At 32.4% G+C, this 25,401-nt stretch overlaps 2 protein-coding genes across 3 annotated transcripts; one reads left to right on the plus strand and one right to left on the minus strand.

The window, feature by feature from the left end:
* Window positions 1-4,604: 4,604 nt before the first annotated feature.
* Window positions 4,605-8,929, minus strand: LOC132719495 (cartilage matrix protein-like). Of its 2 annotated transcripts, XR_009624238.1 has the most exons (6): window positions 8,674-8,929; window positions 7,456-8,086; window positions 7,153-7,233; window positions 6,280-6,885; window positions 5,085-5,928; window positions 4,605-5,013 (listed from the first exon to the last, which is right to left on the minus strand). XR_009624238.1 is itself a non-coding variant. In XM_060703265.1 (5 exons), the coding sequence occupies exons 1-5, from the start codon at window positions 8,689-8,691 to the stop codon at window positions 5,333-5,335; spliced, it is 1,932 nt and encodes a 643-aa protein (XP_060559248.1). In that variant the 5' UTR covers window positions 8,692-8,929; the 3' UTR covers window positions 4,605-5,332. The 2 variants fall into 2 exon arrangements, 1 of the variants encoding a protein (XP_060559248.1); XM_060703265.1 differs by having other exon boundaries at window positions 4,605-5,928.
* A 4,807-nt stretch (window positions 8,930-13,736) lies between these two features.
* LOC132719496 (collagen alpha-4(VI) chain-like) lies at window positions 13,737-16,958 on the plus strand. Its single transcript, XM_060703266.1, has 6 exons — window positions 13,737-13,886; window positions 14,006-14,051; window positions 14,268-14,668; window positions 14,965-15,139; window positions 15,445-16,059; window positions 16,377-16,958. Exons 1-6 carry the CDS (start codon window positions 13,833-13,835, stop codon window positions 16,382-16,384), a joined length of 1,299 nt encoding a protein of 432 aa, XP_060559249.1. The 5' UTR covers window positions 13,737-13,832; the 3' UTR covers window positions 16,385-16,958.
* Window positions 16,959-25,401: the final 8,443 nt, after the last annotated feature.

Genomic DNA, 25,401 nt, shown 5'->3' on the forward strand with positions numbered 1-25,401 from the left:
CATGTTTGTTTTCATTGCGAGGTCAATTTTTAGCTACTGCTTTGAAATTGCTGTTTGACACTTTCACAACACTTATAAAGCCGAAAAAGTTGCTATATGTAAATGACAGCTCCTGTATTTTTTTGTGACACCTCTGTTTGATAGAAAGGCTGCAAAACCTGTGATCCGGTCTCAAAATGCAAGTTTAATAAGTTCTGTCCATTGACTTGTCTTAAGTGCTCACATTTTGTTGGAAACCATATTAATGGCACAAATTTATAAAGGTTCACTAATCTTTGTTTTAAGAGTCTAAATTTCACATCACTTAGATATTAAAATTTTGAAATGTGCTTAAGCAGGAAGACATGGAAATTAGTGGTTCATAAATATGCTCTTTTTTTCTTGTTTGGGTTTTTCAACGCACCAACACTGTAAAGGTCATATGGCGACTTTTTCATTTCTTACTGGTGGAGGAAGACCTAAATTACCCCGCTCTGCATTATTTAAGGCACAAGTAGCCCCCCCGAGTAGAACCACCAACCTTCCATAAGTTATCTGGATAGCTTCTGTGGAATTTGAACCTACACCGGTGAGGGGCAAGTGGTTTTGAAGTCAATGACCTTAATCCCCTATCATAAATGCTACCTTAAACTAGGTCTGTAATATTTTCAGTTTGACCATGTTATTTCAACTTTTCACTATTCAAACATAAAGAAACTGTTGAAATTTTGTTAAGTTCTACAAAGCTTCTTTTATTGATGTTAAACGTAAATGCCAAGCATGTTAAAACTCAGATAGGCTATGGTGTCTGTCACATATTTGGGTAGTAATTATACCCCCAAAAACGAAGTTTGGGGGGGTATATAGGAGTCACCCGGTGGTCGGTCGGGCGGTCGGTCGGTCGGTCCAGACGTCCGTTGCATTTTCCTTGTCCGGACCATAACTTGAAAACTAATGGTTGGAATTCAATATAACTACATACAATGGTCAAGCACATTGAGAGGAAGTGCAGTGCACAAGAACCATAACTCTATCTTGACTAATTACAGAGTTATTGCCCTTTGTTACTTTTCCTTGTCCGGGGCATAACTTGAAAACTACTGGTTGGAATTCAATACAACTTCATACAATTGTCAAACACAATAAGGGGAAGTGCAGTGCACAAGAACCATAACTCTATCTAAAGTAATTACAGAGTTATTGCCCTTTGTTACTTTTCCATTGCTTTCTTTTGTCCGGACCATAACTTGAAGACTAATGGTTGGAATTCAATATAACTACATACAATGGTCAAGCACATTGAGAGGAAGTGCAGTGCACAAGAACCATAACTCTGTCTTGACTAATTACAGAGTTATTGCCCTTTGTTACTTTTCCTTGTCCGGGGCATAACTTAAAAATTACTGGTTGGAATTCAAAACAACTTCATACAATTGTCAAACACAGTAAGGGGAAGTGCAGTGCATAAGAACCATAACTCTATCTAAAGTAATTACAGAGTTATTGCCCTTTGTTACTTTTCCATTGCTTTCTTTTGTCCGGAGTATAACTTGAAGACTAATTGTTGGAATTCATTATAACTTCATACAATGGTCAAGCACATTGAGAGGAAGTGCAGTGCACAAGAACCATAACTCCATCTTGACTAATTACAGAGTTACTGCCCTTTGTTACTTTTCCATTGCTTTTTTTGTCCGGTGCATAACTTGAAGACTAATGGTTGGAATTCAATATAACTTCATACAATGGTCAAGCACATTGAGAGGAAGTGCAGTGCACAAGAACCATAACTTCATCTTGACAAATTACAGAGTTATTGCCCTTTGTTACTTTTCCTTGTCCAGAGCATAACTTGAAAACTACTGTTTGGAATTCAATACAACTTCATACAGTTGTCAAGGACATTAAAAGGAAGTGCAGTGCATAAGAGCCATAACTCCATTTTGACAAAATACAGAGTTACTGCCCTTTGATACTTTTCCTTGTCTGGAGCATAACTTAAAACGTACTGGTTGAAATTCAAAACAACTTCATACAATGGTCAAGCACAAAAAGAGGGAGGAAGTGCAGTGCACAAGAACTATAACTCCATCTTCAGTATTTATAGAGTTATTGCCCTTTGTTCCTTTTCTTTGTATTTCTGGATTTATTACAGAGTAATTCAATAAAACTTCTTCAATGGTCAACCACATTTAAAGGAAATGCAATATACAAGAACCACAACTATCTTTAATTGCCCACAACCATAACTCTATATTTCAATTCTTTTACAAGGTATTCTGTTACTAGTAACATCCTCATTTCCGAAGCAGTCTTGTGGGGGTATTAATCACATTTAGTGATAGTTCTAGTTTTGTATTGCAATGAATGAGCAATAATTGATTAACTGAAAAATAATTTTAAGACAAAGGAAGAATATAAACAGAATTGGTTTTGATAAGCTTGTTTTTTCCTGGAAAAAACCAAGCTATTGATACAGTCATGGTATCTTTTCCTGTGCATCAGCTATCAAGAAACATTGGTCATATATTTTTGTGTCCCCACTTTAGTGGCGGGCATTTAGATTTACCCTTTTCCGTCCGTCTGTTCTCTTTTTGTGTCGCACGTAACTCGAAAAGTATTTGCCCGAGAGTCATGAAACTTTACAGGAATGTTGATCAGCATGTGTAGTTGTGCACCTGGGTATTTTCGTCAGGATATTTTTAGTATTTTTAGAGTTATTGCCCTTGACTTAGTAAAATTTTGCAATTTTCAACTTGTGTCGCATGTAACTCAAAAAATATTTGACCTAGAGTCATGAATCTTAACAGGAATGTTGAACAGCATGTGAAGTTGTGCACCTGGGTATTTTCGTCTGGATATTTTTAGTATTTTTAGAGTTATTGCCCTTGACTTAGTAAAATTTTGCAATTTTCAACTTGTGTCGCATGTAACTCAAAAAGTATTTGACCTAGAGTCATGAAACTTTACAGGAATAATGATAAGCATGTGTAGTTGTGCACCTGGGTATTTTCGTCTGGATATTTTTAGTATTTTTAGAGTTATTGCCGTTGACTTAGTAAAATTTTGCGATTTTCAACTTGTGTTGCATGTAACTCAAAAAGTATTTGACCAAGAGTCATGAAACTTTACAGGAATAATGATAAGCATGTGTAGTTGTGCACCTGGGTATTTTCGTCTGGATATTTTTAGTATTTTTAGAGTTATTGCCGTTGACTTAGTAAAATTTTGCGATTTTCAACTTGTGTCGCATGTAACTCAAAAAGTATTTGACCTACAGTCATGAAACTTTACAGGAATGTTGATCAGCATGTGTAGTTGTGCACCTGGGTATTTTCGTCTGGATTTATGTAGTTTTTTTAGAAATATTGCCCTTGCTTTAGAAATTTTTTGCAATTTTCAACTTGTGTCGCATGTAACTCAAAAAGGATTTGACCTAGAGTCATGAACCTTACAAGCATTCTTTTAGTTTTGGACCATACGCTGCTTTTCATGAAATGACACGGAAGTGTCGCATTGAATATTCATGATAACCGCCGTATGAAGACATCTACGGATGTTTTTAAATTCAAACTTTTACCATTACCATATGATTAACTGTTAAAACATTTTTAATTTTGTCGTTTGGACTTCTTTAGGGATTTTTCTCTGTTTTTCTCTATTTTGTACTTTGTATAATTGCCAGAGAAATTAGACTAATAGAAATTAGACTGACAAATGCGTCTAAATCAGATTTTCTCGCTGTTCGATGCTATGACATTGACTTAAAATCTCTTGTTGCTAGGTACTGAGTTTTTTAATCTTGCCAGACAGTTTTATTTCTGTCACTTGATGAAGATATTCTGCTGGCTGTTCATCGGGACTGAAGTAATACACTGTCTTCAATTTTAGTCAATTCATCATAGTCGCCAATCAGAAAAAGTTTGTACACCAAATTGGCTCGATATTGTGAGCCACAGTCTCAGACCTTTCTCCGCTAGTAAAGCTAGAAAGGTGCTGCAATAGTGCTGCAATATGACATTTACAGTATCAGTTTAGCTTAATCATTATCTTCCACATAAATACATGTATGCTAAAGTATACGACTGACCTTTCATAATAATCATCTTGAAACTTGTAATTGATGTAAATTTGAAAGCCTTAATTACGATAGACCGGCAGGGCCATTTCATCTTCATGAATTCACAATTTAAACTTCGTGAATTCCCATTTTCAACATACTTATTGACGAATTCACGATTTCAGCTTCATGAATTCCGGATTTCAACTTTACGAATTCACGATTTCAACTTCATAAATTCACGATTTCATCTTCACGAACTCATGATTTTAACTTCATGAATTAACGATTTCAAATTCACGAATTCAACCTCGTCAATTCACGATTTCAACTTGAAATCGGGAATTCGTTAAGATGAAATTTGGAATTCATGAAGTTGAAATGTCCCCACATGTCTTTTGTACTTAATAGCCGATATTATCTTCACACTAAATCAACAGTTTCTGGATAATTTCCCAAAGACAAGTTTTGAAGAAAAATAGAATCAAAAGAACGTTTGAATTATATACATCTATGGATATAACTTTGGCATTATGAATTTTTAAAAATGAATACATGCAAAATGTCAAATTTAATATAATGTTTATTGCACATATATATATATATACACATGTATGTTAAATACAAAATATTTTAGAAATAAAATTTACTTATTTGAGACAATAAGATACAATGTTAGAGGTGAAAATAGGTGCATGATTGGTTTTAAATGATAAAACTTTAACATGCATTGAATGACAAAAATTTTAAGACATTTTTTGTCAGCAAAAACCAATTGAAGGGTCACCATCATCATCATCTGTGTCTTATATTTTATGTTGTACTATATCATTAGCAAACATATATTAACAATTTCCGTAAACAAGTTAGACTATTACTTTTGTTGAAAAAAAGACCGATTTGATGATGAAAGTGCCAACCTGACATTTTGTGTAAAACACCAAAGCTGGTATGACATTTCATGTAAGACAGACCTTTGCATACATGTCTGACATTTCATGTACAAAAAAACCATAACATGTCTGTCTTTTCGTGTAAAACAGACCTTAACATGTAAAAGACATACCTAAATGGTAAAATGATAATGGACGGAAACTTAAAAATTAAGATGAATAATATAAAATATCTTCAGAAATATACATAAAACATCAAAACATCTGTATATATTCTAATAACAATAACAGCTAAAAATTGCATAACACACTGAACTGTTATTATATGTTATGGTTGTACATTGTTTTTTGATGTTATTATATCAGTAAAAGTTTTGTTTAATTTTTGTCTAGTTACAGTTTAGACTGGTATCACATAATCAACATAGTCCAAACTGTAGTCAAATGAATTGAGAGTAATGAAATAGCACAACTGATTCAGGAAGTTATTTGATGTCGACGGCAAATCGTTGTAAGAATTAACGTGAAGGAATTTATTGCCATGAAATGTCCTGGAAAAGTCTCTAATTGTTGGACTGTTTCCAATGGCTACAACAAAAACATCAGAAGACGTGGACAAATCTTTAGCAGCTCTTAACGCACTGCCGTCAACGGAGTTCATATCAGAGTCGATGAACAGGATAGATGATTTAGAGGAATCGGACCTACCGCCATACTCTGATGAAAACCCTGTACGTTTTACTTTGTTGATAAGGTCGGAAAATGTGGATACACCAATACTTGTGAAATCTGCAGCGGAGAGTCTATTGCTCAATTGAAAGTTTCCACCAGAAGGGCAGTTGTCTGTGATTCTTCCGATGTGTAGATGTTTTGATGAGATATCGAGATTTGATACGATAGTTGCTATAAACATGGAGATCGCCTCTGATTTTTTAGGTCCGAGAGCACTGGAGTCGTAAACAAACATCATGTCCGTATTTCTCTTAACCAGGCATCCTGTAACATAAAACAAAATGAATGTCAAAACCAAGAAAAGAGCGTTAAATTCGAAATCATCGTTTAATTTGTTTGTTTTTTTGTAAACTGGTTTAAGATTTACTAATTAAGGTCATTATTAATACATTATCATAAAATATCAGTAACTTTATTGTATAGTAATTCAATATGAAAGCGTTATAACATGTTGGAGTCATTAAGATATTTATTTTTTAAGTTAACCAATAATTGAAGTCACTTACACATGCTTTACATAACCATTAACTATATTGTACCCTAAAAAGGAATTGAATGCGTTTTGACAAAGTGGAGTTTTAAAATTAGAAACAATGATAAAGATATTAAACTTACTCGGCTGATCATTTGGTATTTCTTTATTTTCATCTGGTTTAGCCGAACAGGTCTTTATGGCCAGCAAGTCTTTAATTGTTTCAAGCGAGTTGAAATCATTTACTTGGAACACGTAGTTGTCATCAGGATTGCTAGCAATATTCTGTATTTCTAGCAGATCAATTCCGTCTCCAATTCCAATTGCAAATACTTTAATACCCGCAGCATGAGTAAGGAGCGCTTCCCGTCTGGTTAAGTCTTCGTTTGCCGACAGTCCATCTGTCAAAACGATTGCGATTTTGACAACTCCAGGACGATTGTTGTCCCGTCGGAAACCATCCTGGCGAATCATTTTAAGAGCTTCAGAAGTAGTGGTACCTCCGCCTATGTGGTCAATATTTCTTATTTTGCTTAGAAGCTGTCGTTTATCGAGAGAATTTTCAAGCGGTAGAATCATTTGAGACATATGACTGAAATTTATGATTCCAACACGAGTTTTATCGTTTGAAATATCAAACAGCTTTACTACGCTTTGTACAAACTGAAGCTCTTTGTTGAAGTCTTTACTTGTTATACTGCCCGATGAGTCAATTACAAAGAAAACATCAGCAGGTTTTCCGCCACAATCTACAAGAAAGACGTTAGATTTTGTCAACAGGTGTTACAGATATTATAAAATATGAAGTTAATTTCTCCCCTTAAAGAAACGCATTTAATGAAAAAAAAACATTAAGACCGTCGAATGTTTGACGATGTATAGATTAATACACAATAAGTAGGACTTTTTTGAATTCTTACCTTACTTATGGTTAAGAAGTTGTGGACGTCATAAGCCTTTAAACTATTTAATGAAAATAATCGAGAATATCGTAATAACTATTCAAGGAGACATACTTTTCAAGGACTGGTCTGATGGTATATTCGTCGGCTCAGTTGTGACGGGAACTGGTATAATTGTAGGAGTCCTTTCTGTAACTAAAATGAAATACAAAACATGTAATTATAACATATGAATCAACATAATTAAGAGCTACGTTTCTGGTGTAAACAAGCTTTACAATTTCAATTTGTAAGACAATAAAGAATTCCTTAAATTCAACTTCAAAGCAAAACGTTACTCAAAAACCTTTATTATGACCTTTTTAAAGACCGCAAAGAACGGACACTACGTAATTGTTAAACACCAAAAGGACTTACCATCACACGCTCTGCTGGCCAGCTTTTGCACAAGTGTTTTATTCAATGCATTGAAATTATCAACCGTGTAAAGATACTCGTCATCTGGATCACTTGCTATATCGGCTAACTCTTGATAATCAAGACGCCTTCCAACACCAAGAGCAAATGTTTTGATGCCACTGTCATGAGCTAGTTTTGCTGCTTCTCTTGTTTCTATGACGTTTTGTGATCGTCCGTCTGTGATGACCACAGCAATACGAGAAACTCCCACCCTACTTCTATCATCATCTGTAAACATAGTTTTCACAGCCGTATCAATTGCCTTCCCAGTTTTGGTCCATCTCCCTCTTCTATGGTCAATCTTTTCCACTGCTTTTACTAGTCCATTGACGTCATAGTTATTATTCAACTGGATTTCTGGCCAAACATCATGTCCAAAAAGTAAGATGCCAACACGTGTTTGAGTCGGTCCCTGTCCTATGTCAAAATTTTTAACCACGTTGGCGACAAATCTTGTTTGTTTTCTAAAATCATTAAGCCATATACTGTTTGAAGAATCCAAGATAAATACGATATCTGCAGGCTTGTTTGTACATCCTGTCAAAGGCACTGCTGTTACTCCACTGACTGCCAGACACACTAGCCCCGACTAAAATATGTAAGGGAACACACATTAATCAGTGCTTTTAAACGACACATTTTAAGCAAAACGTTGCTTTATTAAATCAGATATAAACTAAAGAACATCAATTTTACTTTAAATTCAATTATCAAAACAATAAATTTCACGATTAAGCAAAATATTTACATTTTCTACTTTGAAGCTAGGACTGAACATATATCCGTGCATGGAAAAACGAGTTTAATTAGCTATTACAAATTTAATAATTTTAATTATGACATATTTCTGATAATATCAATTATATTATTTTGTTATTTTGGTGTGAATATAAGTACAAAAAATATATTATATAAAAAGGAATTATTTATTGAATTAATCTATTTTTATACTGATATTTTCGTACGAAAAAAAAGATTATATGTGTGATTTGAATTGATCTGAGCTTAATATAAGTGGTCACTATAAACTCATTTAATCACATTAGAAAACATTTAAAATTTAAACAGTACATCCGATTTAAAAATAAGCAAAAATCGTGATAAAAAATTCCCATATACATATATTCAAATAATTTCTATATTTAAATTTCAAAAAATGAATAAATTAACTCTTACCACAAAAATCAAAATCATTTCAATAGTATCACGATTTCTTTCCTTTCCCGTACTTTAGATCTACTATTCCTATTTTAGATCACGTCAAGATCGGTAAGTATTACGATCTGTATGTCTAGTAATCACGTCTGATCAATTTATACTCTTCTCTTAAGTGGCTTGAATAATTTCTAATTCCTCACCCACTCTCATCTCATAGTTAAGATACTTTAGTTTATTCGTATTCGAACTTTGAAAGGTGAAGCTGAACAAAGCACGTATTCATTATAAGTCATTGATGTTGATATGCGCGCATCTGTTGTAACCACAAATTGCTATGATACATAAAATACATTATACCGTACAGCATTTCAACATTCGTAGCTTAGAAAAAAACATTCACGTATAAAATTTGAAGCATCTGAAGTGGTTAATACTCAAAAAGCATCTTGAAACATGATGAAAAAATGTAACTGAGAATTACTAAAGACGTAATTTTCATTCAGGTCGTTTGAGTTTGATTGTCCACTCATACTCCACTTGTAACTTGTTTTTGTTGTTTTGATCAGTATCAACTATGTAAAGTTGTCGTGTGACAGTAATAGACAAGAAAGGTAGGACCAGACAACATATCGTTTGTAATATAGTGGTGTACGTGCAAAATTTACCGTTTTCAGGATACAGAAGGGAGGGCTTTTGTAATTACTGACTTACCGCCTGTTTAAATTATAATTTCTATGCAATCTTCCTGCAAAACGTTTTAAGTCTATACATACATTGATCTTGTTTGTTAACTGTCTCGGTACTATGCCGTCCCTATTATTTTCGGCGTATTTGCCATATGGACGGCTTTTGAATAATTATTATATACTAGCAGATTTGGAAACATATATAATTATTATAATACTAATAACAAATAATAATAATTATATTAATTAATAATATAGTAATTTCTTAGAAAATCTTCTGGCAAATAGATGATCAATAAATAAATAACCCTCTGGCAGCGAAAGGGTTAAAATCATAATAATCATACTAAAATCTACTGATTTGCAATTAAACGAATCTTAATTAAAAACACACTTTTGACGTTCTGTAATTAATGGTTATTCATTAATATATTCATAATGTACATATAGATCATATTATAAAAGTTTCAAACCAAAGCGAATATTGCGAATGTATTTTAAACATTTGTAAGTTTTCAGTAAGTTTCTCTAATTGTGGTCAGTATAAAATCTATTAAATAGTTGATCTATCCTTATTATTATAACGAGTCGACAGGGAAAATATTCAAGTACTTGCTAATTTTCTAAATAATAAAACCAGCAAACGAAATATAGTTTATACGGGGCCCCCAAGATTTAGACCTTACTATCTACACAAAAAATACTTACCTTTGTTTCGCATATTTTTCCGGTAAATATTAGAGCTATTATTTTAAAAAAAATTAAAATTACAAAATGATTTTTTTCTTCAAATTTGTTAGTTTTTGTAATATTGACGGTTTTACATCAATAACTTTTGAAACTAGTATTATTTACGATAATTATATGTAACATGTTTATAACAACATACATATAGTCTCCTATATTACTTTATAAGAATGACCATTTACAGGTATTTTATGTTTTATTTAATGTGTACTTGTATTATATGTACATGTATTGGATGAGATTTAAATAAACTAATAATAATAAAAAGAAAAATATGTTTACGTATTGATCTTTGTAAAATTGCATTACATATATTACAGAAGAACGCAAGTTAAATTTCCTGTTGTGAAAAATTCCGTTATGTACTGTTAAAATACAGTTCAAGTTTTCATTCATATATATTTTTAACAAAATATTTTATAAAATAACCCACCGATATTTATATTGCAAATTTTACTGTAATGATTTAGAAATAATTAAATTTTATTTCCGTTGCTTACTAAACGGCAGCTGCTCATTTGGAAAAACAATTAAATTATATTTTAAGCATGAATTAATTTCACCACAAAGTATGTGGAATGTGTACAGACTAAACCACAAATGTAATAATTACTATAACATTTCCCCTTTTTCATATGAAAATTAATTTTATTCATGATAATGTGAAATATTTTAGATTGTGAAATAAAGGAAAGATTATCCGGCCATATGAACAATACCTGTCATTTTTTATTTCAAGAAGTTAAAAGCATATTGATTTTACCGAAATGAATTAGTCTTACAATTTATATAATATAATATGTTAATAAAGGGAGTTTATATTGATTGTCTTTTCAACTTTGAGAAAAATGTAGTTGGATTTTAAGAACAGTAAAGATATTCACTGTTCAAGTATTGATTTACATGTTATTTGCAATGTATTTCTGATTTTGTAGTATTTATCAACATATTTCTACAACGTGACTAACGCAGATTTAATCTAAATTTTATTTAATTTACATCAAAGTGCCGTCTGTAATGCTTTGAGTACTTCCTACATTCATTTGACAATATTTCAGTTTGATACATTAAGTGTAAAATCATAATTTTTCATAATATGTTTCTTCTTTTTTCAATCTATGACAGAAACATTTAATAAAACATGCATATACTATTTTTCACATGTGAAACAAGAGCTATATTTCTTCTTTATCACTCAAAAGAAAGAAAACGTAACCATTTATTATGCGTGTTTTTTTTTAAATCAGGCAGGGTGCATGGTTTATTATTACACTGCTTCAGTTTAAGTGAGGTTTTATGCTTTTGCTATGTTATAGTGTTATAGTAAAATACCTGTAATTTGATGTTATAAATATTTTTGGCCATCATTTGATCTTAATACCGTAAATATGACACAGAATTCGGAAAGATAATCACATTAAATCTATTATGAACAGTACATCTTTGAAGAACGTTATTTACTATGACATCATGTAATAGACATGCGTTTTATTAGACATAGAAGTTGAGTAATGTGTTTGTTTTTCTAATCATTATAAACATGCCATGAGTAAAAGATTGATTTATAACCACAGAACATACCAGCGTGAAAGAAGGGTGATTCATAAAACCAGCGATCAAATATGTACACAGAAATATATCGAAACAACAGAAAAGGGATCGACAGAAACCTAATTTTGTTAAAGACGTATTAGTAGCAATCATTATGTCACTTTAAAAGAGCTTCACTGCATATGAGGTCCAAAAGCCTAAACTATTATATTTGAAAATCTTAAACAGATCAAGTGGAGAACTTAAAACTGAAAAGAAAAATGCAAAATATATTAATGAAATATGTGCAGATTGCAGAATCAAATTGAAACTCGATATTTTGTGCGATTATGCCCGATTGAAATCGCTTCCAACCGTTTAAACGAGTGTCGTTATTACGAAATGAAGGGTCTTTGATCATAAAATATAAGTAAAAACAAACCAAGATGAATCAAACAATGTGATACACAGAAGAAGCAGATCTAAAAAAATTGTTAGGGAGTACAAAACCGGTTGGTAGTTAAACCTCATTTTTTACCAGAAATGTCGTGAATATAATATAGGGCCTACTACATGTAACATTATCGACATACCTCTCGTAATATTACATCATTTGACTGTATTTTACTTAATATAATAAAGAAAATAAAAAGCGACCAATCGGTTTCTAAATGAATATATTACTATTTGTTGGTCTTAATGAAACACAGATGTCAGCAGATGTTTTTTTTCTGATTGCACATCACATTATGCTACATTATAATGTCGCTGAATATTTTATGTTGAAAACAATAAAATGAAATGCATAGCAGAAAACGGATTTTCCGTATATTGAAAACAAATCAGACATAAAATGCGTATAAAATGAGACATTTATTCAAATTAGATTGAGCAAAAATAACAAGATGTTTACTAATGGATTAACCAAAAACGTATTACATATCATCTTGTATGTAAAATATCCATCGCGTTTCCATCACAACAGTAATAAGCACAAACTAATATTTTAACGGTGATACTAAAACCATCAAACCAAAACAAAACTTCTAACTTATTCAGACACGAATAAAAAATATTATTCATTTACACCTTGATTTTGGAAATTGACCCAAACTTAATAATACTTAACATATATAAATGCAAATGCAGTTCAAGAAAAGTAACAACATTTCATTCTAGAGTTAGTGCACAACATGTATATCTATTTAAAAATATTCATGAATCAAATAGGTAAAGAGACAGTAATTATACTTTTACTAGATAAGCTAAGCAATATGAAAACAGAATGATTACATACATACACATACAAGAAAGATTTTTACTACTTGTTGTATGAGGATAGATTTACAAAACAATGTTGAGTTTCTTCAATTTCATTATTTCCGTATTACAAGTATCATATTTGCTAATATATAATACGGACATGCATTTTGCTCTTTTTAAAACACATGGCAAACCAACGACTTTTTTTTTATATAAATAACCCAAATTTTCAAAGATTGTAATAACGCCCTGTCTACTAACTATGGTTTGCCTCAAATATGCATCTCTTAGATCAGCCATAGATATTATTAATGTTGCAATATTCAAAAAGCTTTTTTTAACTTTGATGTCAGAATCGTCAACCACGCATTATTTATAAGTAGGTCACGACCCACTGACCATGGTTTGCCTCAAATATGCGTCTTCTAATCAACCATAGATACTAATTCAATAAGCTTATTTTGTTGCCCACCAGCGCATTATTTATAAGTAGGTCACGACCCACTGACCAATATATATATTCTTAGCAAATTGGCATGCGAATAACAAGGAGTGATACATTAAAGTGCAATGAATAATCGTTTTTTCCCATTAATTTGCTAGATAATGACAACTTAAAAACCGAGCCATTGTCAAGTGATACTTAAAAAAGTTATAAATAATAAATTTTACAATTACGGAAACTCTCATTTACGTGTTTGCATTTCTACTTGAGAAATCGAAAATTACCTTATAAGAGAATAGTCGGGATTTTCCGCCAACACTCGAAAATAGTTGACATTCCAAGACGGTGAATTCATTCCCACGGCCCTTCATTCATACTTTATGAATGAAGGGTATATAAGCCGTAACAAATCTGATCGAAGCCATTAGACAAAACACTGTCAATTACAAACATTAACTTAGTCAAAAATAGATATTGTTCAACTATCTCAGTAGAGAAAGTAAAAAATGGGAATGGCAACCATGTATTGTAGAATTGTTTTAATTATGATGACCTATTATGTAAGTATCATTCTAAAATTAGTTTATTTTGAATTTTTTGAGCATTTTCAATTATTATGAAATGTTTTTTATATTAATGTTGACATGCTTCACATAAAACAAACTTTGTTATTTTACAGGTTTCAAATTATGAAGCTGCACCTTCAGAACTGATAGGTGGAGATGGTACGACATTTAATTATTTTTTAAACATATTTCATCTGTTTCTTTTAAATGCATGCATCATTAGGAATACCATAACTTAAACAACACTAATCATTAAAAGAATATATGTAATATACCGTTTGTAAATTACATCAAGAGAGCGTTTGCAACGAATTAAATACGTTTAGAGCTTAATATGAATATGTAATAATCAAAATTTATCTGAATCTATTTTAGTATGTGGGGCTAAACCGGCGGAAATATATTTCCTGCTTGACTCCTCTACGAGTATATGGTCCGTAGACTTCAAAAAACAGCTAGAGTTTGTTAAAGCCGTTGTAAACACCTTTGAGATTGGTCCAGACAAAACAAGAATTGGTGTTGCTTCTTTCTCATACACATTTCATGAACATTTTGGGCTTGATCGGTACAGTAAAATAGAAGAAATAGAAAATGCTGTCAAAAGAATACCACAATATATTGGCGGGACTCATACCGACAAAGCTTTGAATGGCGTCTTGAGTAGAGGTCTCAGCAAGGATAAAGTTCGCAAAGACATTGCAAGAATTCTAATTGTTCTGACGGATGGAGCATCTTTCAATGCCAAGAAGACCAAAGACATGGCACAAAAAGTCAAGGTAATGAGTGAAATAATTACATTCTAAAATTCATAAATATGTAAAGTCTCATAATGTATAACATCTATGAAATAGACTAGCGAAGTACTAGCGAAGACAATCAAGCATTGTATCTTTTAATACTGTTAAAAAAACTTAAAATACATGGAGAATATGGACTCTTGAAATTAAAAAAGTAAATAGAATAAATCATTGAAAGGAATATAATAATCGTTTATTTTATGGTTATTGCTAGCTACATTTAGGATAATATAATATCACTCTTGTATTTTATAACTATGTTTTACCTTTTCCAGGACGAAGGTATTGTCGTTTTCGCTGTTGGTATAGGCTCAAGGACAAATAAAGATGAACTTGCTGCTATAGCAAGTACTCCTAAAAATCCCGATGACAAATACTTGTTTGAAGTTGATAATTTTGATGATCTAGACAATACTGTCAAAAATAAGTTAACAACCAAGGCTTGTGAAGGTAAATTCAGCTAAATAAGTAAAACAAGAATATCTCTATCCTTTACAAGTGAATTTTTAAAATTTTCTTTTTAAAAACATTTTTCCATGTAACTATGCTTTGGTTAATATGTATGTAATATGAAAGGTTTCTTTTTTATTTTATAAAAGAATATTAAACATTAAAAGGGTATTTTACCTAAAAAGCAACCAATTTCAATCAATAAGCGCAATATTATTCATATGTTTCTGTTTAACTTTGATTATCTCAGACACGGAATGACTATTAAGTTAAAACTAACATATTCATTTTTATATGTTTTAAAGTTAAAGTTGAAGAAGAATCAGTGGAAACCGAGAAAGAGGATCAAAAGGATGACAATTCAGGTCCAGAATGTGGCAAACATAACATAGCCGATGTGATGTTTGTAGTCGACCCCTCTGAAGTTGGTTCATTTCACACAAAGCGCATATATGATTTCATTGGTAATGTTGTAAACGATTTCAATATGGGAAAAGACAACATACAGGTCGGATTAGAATCCCAAAACTGTGGTGCAGCAAATATTTCTTTAAATCAATACAACAACAGCAGAGATCTAGCAAAGGCATTTCGCTCTACAAAAGTATCCCAATTACCAGATATGCTAAAACGGTTAAGGACCCATTCTTATACGAAAGAAAACGGTGGAAGAAACATTGCAAGACGCATGGCTGTTATTTTTGTAGACGATAGCTTGTATGACAAGAAAACCGTCTTAGATGAAGCAAGAAGAACAAAACTTCAAGATGTTGAATTGTTTGTGGTTGCAATAGGCGATAGTGTTGATGATGAACTGAAAGCCTTATGTAGCAGCCCAGTTGAACGGCACATCATCCGAGTACCTTCGTATCAAGAGTTGATGGAATCTAAACCACAATTTATGAAGAAATTCTGTCTTGGTATGTATTTATTGACTTATAGAAAATTTTTAATTTTTAAGATAAAAATGAGATAACAGTAATAGAATAATTAGAGATAATAACGGGAATAAAATATTAAACATAGAATGATTATGGATTATTATGAAAATGATATTTCAATAATAGAATAATTCTGGTGTGTAGACGTGAGTTATTGAAAAAACGATAATATATTTAGTAATTTAAACACAGGAAAATGATAAACAATTTATGTGTTTTGTAAGGAATGAGCTCATTCAGGAGTACATCGAGCAACAAATAAATTTTCAATATAATCCTCATTTTCTTTTTTTCAGGTCTTTAAATACTTCAAGAAATAAATGATATCCATTGCGGAGGGCGTTTGCGGAATTTGGAATTAAAATATAGAACATAAAAGTGCTTTGGTATAACAAGAATTTAAATGCTATTAGAACTAATCGACACTAATGCGCATATTCTTGATGGTTTTGTCCGAATTAGATAAATCAATTGTGTATTCAAAGTAAATGACTTAAAAAAGAACATTGGAACATAACTTAAACTATAACTTAATCTGATTTACGTAATAGATCTTTGAGTTTGGAATTCAGAGTGGTTTTATACTACATTTAATTGGAAGAAATGCTTTATGAAAAAAGTATGATAGCAATGAAGATTTTATAATGTTTGCATTATATACATATGTTTTACAATGTTTTAGCATTGTTTTCTGATATATTTTTAGATTGTTAACATTTAATGAAATTGTTATCGCTATTGTTTTGTATTATTTATTATATTGATATTGAATAACTGCTTAATGCGAGGATTTGTGTTAGTATATTTATAAAGTCTATTTGTGTTATATTCGTTAAAAGATTATGTATTTATAATTTATTTTGAATAAAACAAATTTTAGGAACGTTTTGATTTCTTTTTTAACAATCTTTGCTGAATATCTTTGTATCTTTATGCATCAAAGAGACGATTACAAGCAATATATACATTTGTATATAAAGCTTTAACAATGCTAAATATTTTAAATGTACTCAATCATTAATCATTTTTGAGACAATTTCAAAACATGTTCTGACTGAAAAGCGAATAATATAGACCATGATCTGACAGCGCGAAAGTACTGGCTTATCGTAGTCTGAGCTGGTTGCATTAGTAGAACCTACTGCCACCAAGAGGTTATTAGGTGTTAATCATATGATAGCTTTGAGCATAAATCTCGCAATGTTGTTATATCTTAATCACGAGATGCTGATGATTTCAAATCCCATGACAATTGTTTTTCTTTTTTTTAAATAAATATCATGGCACCGTTACGTTTAGATGGCTTGGCGTTGTGAAGTCGAGATCACATAACAATGTTAAGTCCAAATCGTGCGCCTTTGTAAAGTTTATACCAACACAAGTAAACGAGAATCCACACCGATTTTTCAAATCCTATGAAAGAGGAACTTCCAAAGTACGAGTACACTGTACCTCTAATTGCGCAATTTCAGACACAGATTTAGGTAAAAAACAGCGACTTTATACACATCATTGCTTTATGAACTTACCATATTGCAAAAGTAAACATAAATCTGTCAAATATCAATGAGAACCATAAAACGTACGTCTCTAGACATAATTAATTATTTGTAGAATTAGATAATTAGATAATTGCATATTGACTTATATAATGCTAAACAGCTTTGTTCAAGTAAACATGCAGTTAACTAACTTGATGCCAATCACTGTAAAACAGTAAACCCGGTATACCCTCTCAAGAAACACATGCTTCTACTTCAAGTTATTACAACATGCGACATTCGGGTTATTTTGGTATTGATGTAAATAGGTACATTAGACAGTAACACTTACATATGGATTTTGTTTAAACGTTTTATGTAAATGGTTCTATTATTATGAAATATTCGACCACAAAAATGTAAGACTTTCGAGCTAAAGTATTTTAAGTTCATTTAATAAATAAATACTAAGTAACCTGATTTTGTAAAGAATGCATGCGCTTAAATGTTGAATATTGTTCATATTCACCAGATTTTGAGGAAATATTGACATAAAACTTTCAAAAGGAAAATCACAATAGTGATTTCTTGATCTGTCAATAAAAAAGTTAATTGCATTTAATTCGTACTGGCAAAATAAAGAAGGGCAATGAATGAAGTTCAAATGTAAAAGACAAAAGGAATCATTTGAAGGATTATACAATCATTCAACAACGAAAATTCTCGTTTTTAATAGGCTAAGCCTTTCATGTATTAGGCTTGTAAAAGCTGATACATGTATTCTTATGATAAAAACGTCACTGCCGCAAAATGATACGTAAATATCTGGTCAAATATATCATTGAAATAGAAAAAAAAATCAGATCAATACAAAATTTTTAATTAATGTGCGCTCTACATGCGGTTAAAATTGAAAAGAGTGTATTAAATTCTTTGTCGTTAAACTTAATATCGATACTTGCAGAATGTTCATGTACAAAAAGAAACATTTATTCTACTTTGATAAATTAACATTCGAGGAAAATTACTGAATCAAGATAATTCTTATGTTATAGTTTAGTGATTATTGTAGATTACCGGTACGTTAACTATATTATGCTCATTTTTTATTTTTGTAACCGCGATTTATTACGAGACGACAAAAAAAATCTAATATGGGAGAGTGTACATGTAAATGATTAAGACATTTTGAATATTGTAATTTAACGTTGAAGCATACATTAATCTGCGATAGTACAGAAAATTAAGCAGTTTTATAAACAGTTGGTTGGTTATAAATTGCTATAGTTCTAAATCTGTCTTACACGGCTGCTGATAAAACATGAATCGTAGATATTTTATAAGTGATAAGGACCTTACTTGTTTAAATCTTAAAGAATTTCTAATTAAGCTCATTAGTTTGAATAAATGAGTAATTAATGAGGTTTTAAAGAATGAAAACATTGTTTTAAGCAATGGAATGGTATCAAGCATCTTCTTGTATCTCGTTATATAATTAGATTTAAAAGTAGATTATCATTAAAGGAATCATAAAGTTTTCAGAACTTTTAACATTTTCAAATCAATAATGATTCTGTTTCATGAGTATTATAATACCCTAATGGCCCTATTCAAGCAGCACTTTTCTTAAATGATAAAATCTGACAACATTTTTTTTTGTAAATTTGAAACTTTATGAAACGTAACAGTAAAAAAAACCTTGATTTATTTGTTCAAAGCTGTACTTTTGTAAATCATCATTAAATGTCTGCAATGATTTTTTCACCCATATTTTTGAATTCTAATCGAAACAGTTCCTTTTTGTTACTTACTTCGTTTTATCTTGTATGAATAGATATTTTTCTTTTGGGTGGTAATGCACACGTCTAAAACAAAGGCTCTTCGTTCTAATGCGGAATAAACTATCCAAGTTTATTACTACAGCATATGTTAATATTAAAACCATTTTTTCTTTATCTACGTATATTTCACAGAGCAGCAACACAATGATTATGATTCAGCTCAATTCACTTCATAAAGTACCAACATAAATATTTGTTTTATTATGTAATATGTTTTGCATTGTTGGCGAGGTAATATTAATGTAAGCAATAATAATAAAATTAATAGCATTTTTATGGTCTGCCACCATCAGTTATGATTGTATGAAACTCTCGTTAACATTTTTATTGAGTCATTTTCTTTCGTATTAATATTTTTTACAAAATGAAAGCATCAAATAGGTTTTAGTTTGCAAGACAAACAACTTAATTTGTATTTTGTTTTCATTAGCACGTATTTTTATATCAACTCAAAACTTGATAAAAATCTCAATAAAAATGCTCTCCATTTGCTTGTATTTATTTAAACTAAATGTCGACAGGCATGGATCTGTTTAAGGCCCATTATGCACCAGAAATTATTTTATTTTTCTTTCTGAAAAACTTCCTGTTTTCGTCTTCGAAAAGTTACTCATTGCCCAACTATTTGTAGCATGTTTCGCTTCTGTTGCTTTTTGAAAATAATGCAATTATAGTATTAAAGTACTGTGCTTACATGTGTACATGTGTTTACTTTTATGACAAATAACTTCGTTTGCATTGCTACATTCTTACATGCTCTATAACCATTATTCAAACAAAAAAATCATTTTGTCTTTTCTAAGAATTGAAAACTGTTTTGTGGGCCACAAATAATGGTTTTGCTTTAATTTTGTCTGAATACTATCAGTTGAAGGAGTCCTCTATTTTCGTTTGGTTTTTTTATTAATCGTTCTCTCTTAGTTTTCTTTTTTAGAATTTATGTCATCACTATCATCTTTATTTTTTGACGTTTCTCTCTATATTTATCTGTCTATCAATGCCACTAACTTGAGTGTTTCCAATAAAACTTTTTTTATTTAGATGTACTCAATGTTTTCTTGTTTGATATTCTAGACGATGTAAGATCCATAAACAGCAGTGAAACAACACTAATTTTGAAAATAAAATACTCGATTTATTTGAGTCTATTCATTAGAGATAATAAAAAATGCAAATTCTCTCAATACGGTATCGCTAATTTAAGCGGTTTTCAATTTGCAACAGTTACATGCACTAAATGACATCTTATAAAATTCCTATTAAGCATTTTAATAGTTAACGCTGTTTAATCAGATGTGATATATTTCTGAGTTCTTAAAAAAAAATCAGTGTTAAGTTTTAGATGCTATTCCCTAGTAAGTTGGTTTCAACTACATCATGCATTAACCTCTGATGTTTATGACTAGGTTTGAGCTTGTAACTTTTTGAATGATAATTAACGTTTACATGCTAGACAACCTTCAAAGTTTAATTAAAGCACAGAAGGCGCTGAATTTGTTTGGGTCTCAAAATGTAAGAAAAGTACAGGTTGTGAGATTATAGTGCCACCAATGCTTTCTAGCGTTTTAATTGAAGTAAATTGGCTATAAGACTTATTGCAACACTGATATTCAATCCAATGTTTATTTGACTTAAACAATTTGAAAAAAAAAGAGTTTTCCTTTACTGGGATTTGGACTCCAGACCTCTCGCTTCCTAAGCGAGTGCGAAAACCCCTCAGCCACGGTGAATTTATGTGTGAACGGCCTGAAGAAAACAATATTATTCTAAATTAGGGCTTGTAACGACTTTAACTGTTGTTTAACACAGATGTAAATAATCCTGGAGCTTACTATAAGCATGTATATTTATAAAGAATCAAAGGGCTGCAAGTTCTGTGGTATTTTCTGATCTTTGCAATCTAAATCGTACTGTATATCTGTATGTATTTTCCTGTATAAGTTTATTTTTATGTACTATAATTCATCTCGCAAGGCACCAGAGTTTGATACATACGGAATTTTGCATAACTAGAGTTGCATCAAAAAATCATTTATGTTCATTTTTTACGACAGCCACACTTTATCCTTGCATATCATGACTACTTTCTTAACAAAGACAATTAAAAAAGAATTTAAAAAAAAAAAGTTTTCCTCGACTGGGATTTGAACTCCAGACCTCTCACTCACAAAGCGAGTGCGTTACCCCTGCACCACTGAGAAGTTATACAAACAGTCTGAATAACATCAAGTCATTCTAAATTAGAACTTCCATTGCATTTCGGTTTGTAATCCTTATTAATTACGAGGGCTTATGTTCTGGATAAACCTGTTGTTTAAAATTGAAGTAAATAATTTAGCGAAAACCTTCTCGCCTAAACAGTCCGACATGTAGAATCTATATATTCCACTACTCCGTTTGTGTAGTATTCGGTAATTGACATCGCTAAACTTAGTATTTTCATTGATAAAATCATATTCATCCGCGTAATTTGTGTTTGTGCATTTATTGACAATTCTATAAGCCAACGCTATTTTTAAACTTTGAATGCGTTGTAATTTGTTGGATACTTGTAACAAAATAAAAGTATTTCTTTCTTTTAAATCGCTAGTTTTAAGCTGTTTTGAGAACTACTTGTTGTTAGGTTTTTCGTGAAACTTCTGTGTCAGAGATTGAATGTCCGCTTTGTATTTACTTATTTTCGATCAGAAAATACAATAAAACAATATTAGAAATCTTCAACCATTCGGGAATTATTTTGCTTGAAAATTAATACGTCTGTCTTTGACCATCTTAACGCAGTGATTTCCCCTGAATTTTTCGGCGTTAGTGTACATATAAAGGGAAGTAACCGCTTCAAAAAAGTTGACTACTTTCGGCATTTGCAATTAACAGCATTAGACTCTGAAATTTCGCTACCATTATTTGTTTGGTCAGACGACCCAAACAAATAAAAATTGTTATTCTGAAACATGCCTATGCTAAATTCATATCATTATTTGTGTACACAAACTTACAAATCTTTTCTTTTCTCATGTCGCCAAACGAAAGCATTTTTTTATCATATTTTAAGATGTGCGTGAAGTTAGCCGGACAGCCGGAGCAGCCAGAACTAATTTTCGTCTACTCCGGCTGTTCTGGCTACTCCGGGTATAGGTGTGTCCGTCGGGAATACACGGGTATTTTGCCGACGGTGAGCCGACAATCGTTCTAGACAGCTCATATCTGGCGAATTCCGGCTGGCCCCTGTGGGGAACAGACTCAATTACGCAGAACCACACATGGTGGGATGGTTAGGGGGTCTGACCGGGTGTCCGCAGGTATAGGTGTGTCCGTCGGGAATACTCTGGTATTTTGCCGACGGTGAGCCGAAAATCGTTCTAGACAGCTCATATCTGGCCGATTCCGGCTGGCCCCTGTGGGGACCAGACTCAATTACGCAGAACTGCACATGGTGGGATGGTTAGGGGGTCTGACCGGGTGTCCGCAGGTATAGGTGTGTCCGTTGGAAATACTCTGGTATTTTGCCGACGGTGAGCCGAAAATCGTTGTAGACAGCTCATATCTGTCCAATTCAGGCTGGCCCCTGTGGGGACCATACTCAATTGCGCAGAACCGCACATGGTGGGATGGTTAGGGGGTCTGACCGGGTGTCCGCGGGTATAGGTGTGTCTGTCGGGAATACTCTGGTATTTTGCCGACGGTGAGCCGAAAATCGTTCTAGACAGCTCATATCTGGCCAATTCCGGCTGGCTCCTGTGGGGACCAGACTCAATTACGCAGAACTGCATATGGTGGGATGGTTAGGGGGTCTGACCGGGTGTCTGCAGGTATAGGTGTTCGTCGGAAATACTCTGGTATTTTGCCGACCACGAGCCGAAAATCGTTCTAGACAGCTCATATCTGGCCAATTCCGGCTGGCCCCTGGTGGGACCAGACTCAATTACGCAGAACTGCACATGGTGGGATGGTTAGGGAGTCTGATCAGGTGTCCGCGGGTATAGGTGTGTCCGTCGGGAATACTCTGGTATTTTGCAAACGGTGAGCCGAAAATCGTTCTAGACAGCTCATATCTGGCCAATTCCGGCTGGCCCCTGTGGGGTCCAGACTTAATTACGCAGAACCGCACATGGTGGGATGGTTAGGGGGTCTGACCGGGTGTCTGCAGGTATAGATGTGTCCGTCGGAAATACTCTGGTATTTTGCCGACGGTGAGCCGAAAATCGTTGTAGACAGCTCATATCTGGCCAATTCCGGCTGGCCCCTGGTGGGACCAGACTCAATTACGCAGAACTGCACATGGTGGGATGGTTAGGGAGTCTGACCAGGTGTCCGCGGGTATAGGTGTGTCCGTCGGGAATACTCTGGTATTTTGCCGACGGTGAGCCAAAAAATCGTTCTAGACAGCTCATATCTGGCCAATTCCGGCTGGCCCCTGGTGGGACCAGACTCAATTACGCAGAACCGCACATGGTAGGATGGTTAGGTGGTCTGACCGGGTGACCGCGGGTATAGGTGTGTCCGTCGGGAATACTCTGGTATTTTGCCGACGGTGAGCCGAAAATCGTTCTAGAATGAGATTAAATTGCAGCCCCTTGAGCAGTTATACAAAACAATAACATTTCATATCGTTTCAGAATCTGTAAAGTAATTATTCATTCAGCGGATGAATCACGTGACGCTTACATATTTCGTTGCCTGCAAGGGCAACAATTTCATTTCATTATTTGCAAGGGGCAAACAATCCTATTTCATTATCAGTTCTGCAAGCTGCGACCTAGCTAAATTCTTATCTGTTAAGGGCAATACACCTACTCAATTGTCTGCAAGCGGCAACAATCCTATTTAATTATCTGCAAAAGACGACACGCCTATTTCGTTATCTGGAATGTTTGACGATAGATTTAGTACGTTATCTCCAAGGGATGACACTCCTATTTCGTTATCATCTAGCGGCATATGAAGCAATATTGATAATATGTAGCATAACAATAATAACATAATAATGTCAGAATTTCAGTTAGATAACAGAATCCTGTAAGATAATATTCAAAATATAGTTTCATTAGTATTTTATTCTTTAATGAGGCCTTTTCTTAATTGTCAGCATACAGTGATATGGGCATTGTTTTCGTTTATCTGAAAATGTCATGTTAATGTCAAATGTTTAGTGATAAGCCACGAAAAAACAACAACATTTGCCAATATATTGTTGGTTGGGCGAGGAAAATGAACCGTATGAACTTAATGTAAATGAACTGAATGGAACTATAATAATAATAATAATAATAATAATAATAATGATGATAATAATAATAATAATAATAATAAAATTATGATGATGATGATGATAAAAATAACAATGATAATAATAATAAGAAGAATAACGGTAACGATAAAACTAATGGTGATAATAACCCTAAATATTAACTACTAAAGTGGATTGGTCTACAATGAGCATATTTTTCATAAGTATTTCAAATATTGATAAAACAATTAAACAGTATTATTTGAATATTCATATTGTTCTTGAAAAAAGAAAGCTGACCGAGTGATTATGTATCCACATTTATATGATAAAATCTAATGTTATTTTTATCGGCTATTATAAATATGAATTCTCGAATTATGTTCGCAAACATAGACATATAATTCTTTCATTGCTGTTACGTATGACACTAAATACTATCTATATAATAATATATGGTCAATTATGGTTAATTCACTTTGAAGTGATATTATATCTATCTAAGTTTATATAGCGATTGAAAAGTTTTAAGTCAAATTCATTTTTCATTTTACCATAATTCATCGCAATTTTTACAATATATTCGCATGTCGAATGAAACTCACATGATCAAAGGAAATTTCTGTAAATATCCATTGAAATTTACCTAATTTCAATTTCAAATATCAACTGTTAGTCAACCCCAATTACAACTGTTAATCTTTTGAAATATATAATCAATTCAGCTCATCATGACAATGAAATTTTGTGAGCAGAATTTTTATTTTTAAAA

This window comes from Ruditapes philippinarum, unplaced genomic scaffold, assembly GCF_026571515.1.
Source record: "Ruditapes philippinarum isolate M1 unplaced genomic scaffold, ASM2657151v2 ctg378_1_1_1_1, whole genome shotgun sequence".
Lineage (NCBI taxonomy): Eukaryota > Metazoa > Mollusca > Bivalvia > Venerida > Veneridae > Ruditapes > Ruditapes philippinarum.

Bases quoted from the DNA above. Each gene is read 5' to 3' on its own strand.
- LOC132719495 (XM_060703265.1), bottom strand. The intron at 6,886-7,152 runs GTATGTCTCCTT...TCTTTCTTGTAG, and splicing joins ATCAGACCAGTCCTTGAAAA to ATTGTGGCGGAAAACCTGCT. The intron at 5,929-6,279 runs GTAAGTTTAATA...TTTATGTTACAG, and splicing joins AATACCAAATGATCAGCCGA to GATGCCTGGTTAAGAGAAAT.
- LOC132719496 (XM_060703266.1), top strand. From the start codon at position 13,833: ATGGGAATGGCAACCATGTATTGTAGAATTGTTTTAATTATGATGACC. The intron at 13,887-14,005 runs GTAAGTATCATT...GTTATTTTACAG, and splicing joins TAATTATGATGACCTATTAT to GTTTCAAATTATGAAGCTGC. The intron at 14,669-14,964 runs GTAATGAGTGAA...TACCTTTTCCAG, and splicing joins ACATGGCACAAAAAGTCAAG to GACGAAGGTATTGTCGTTTT.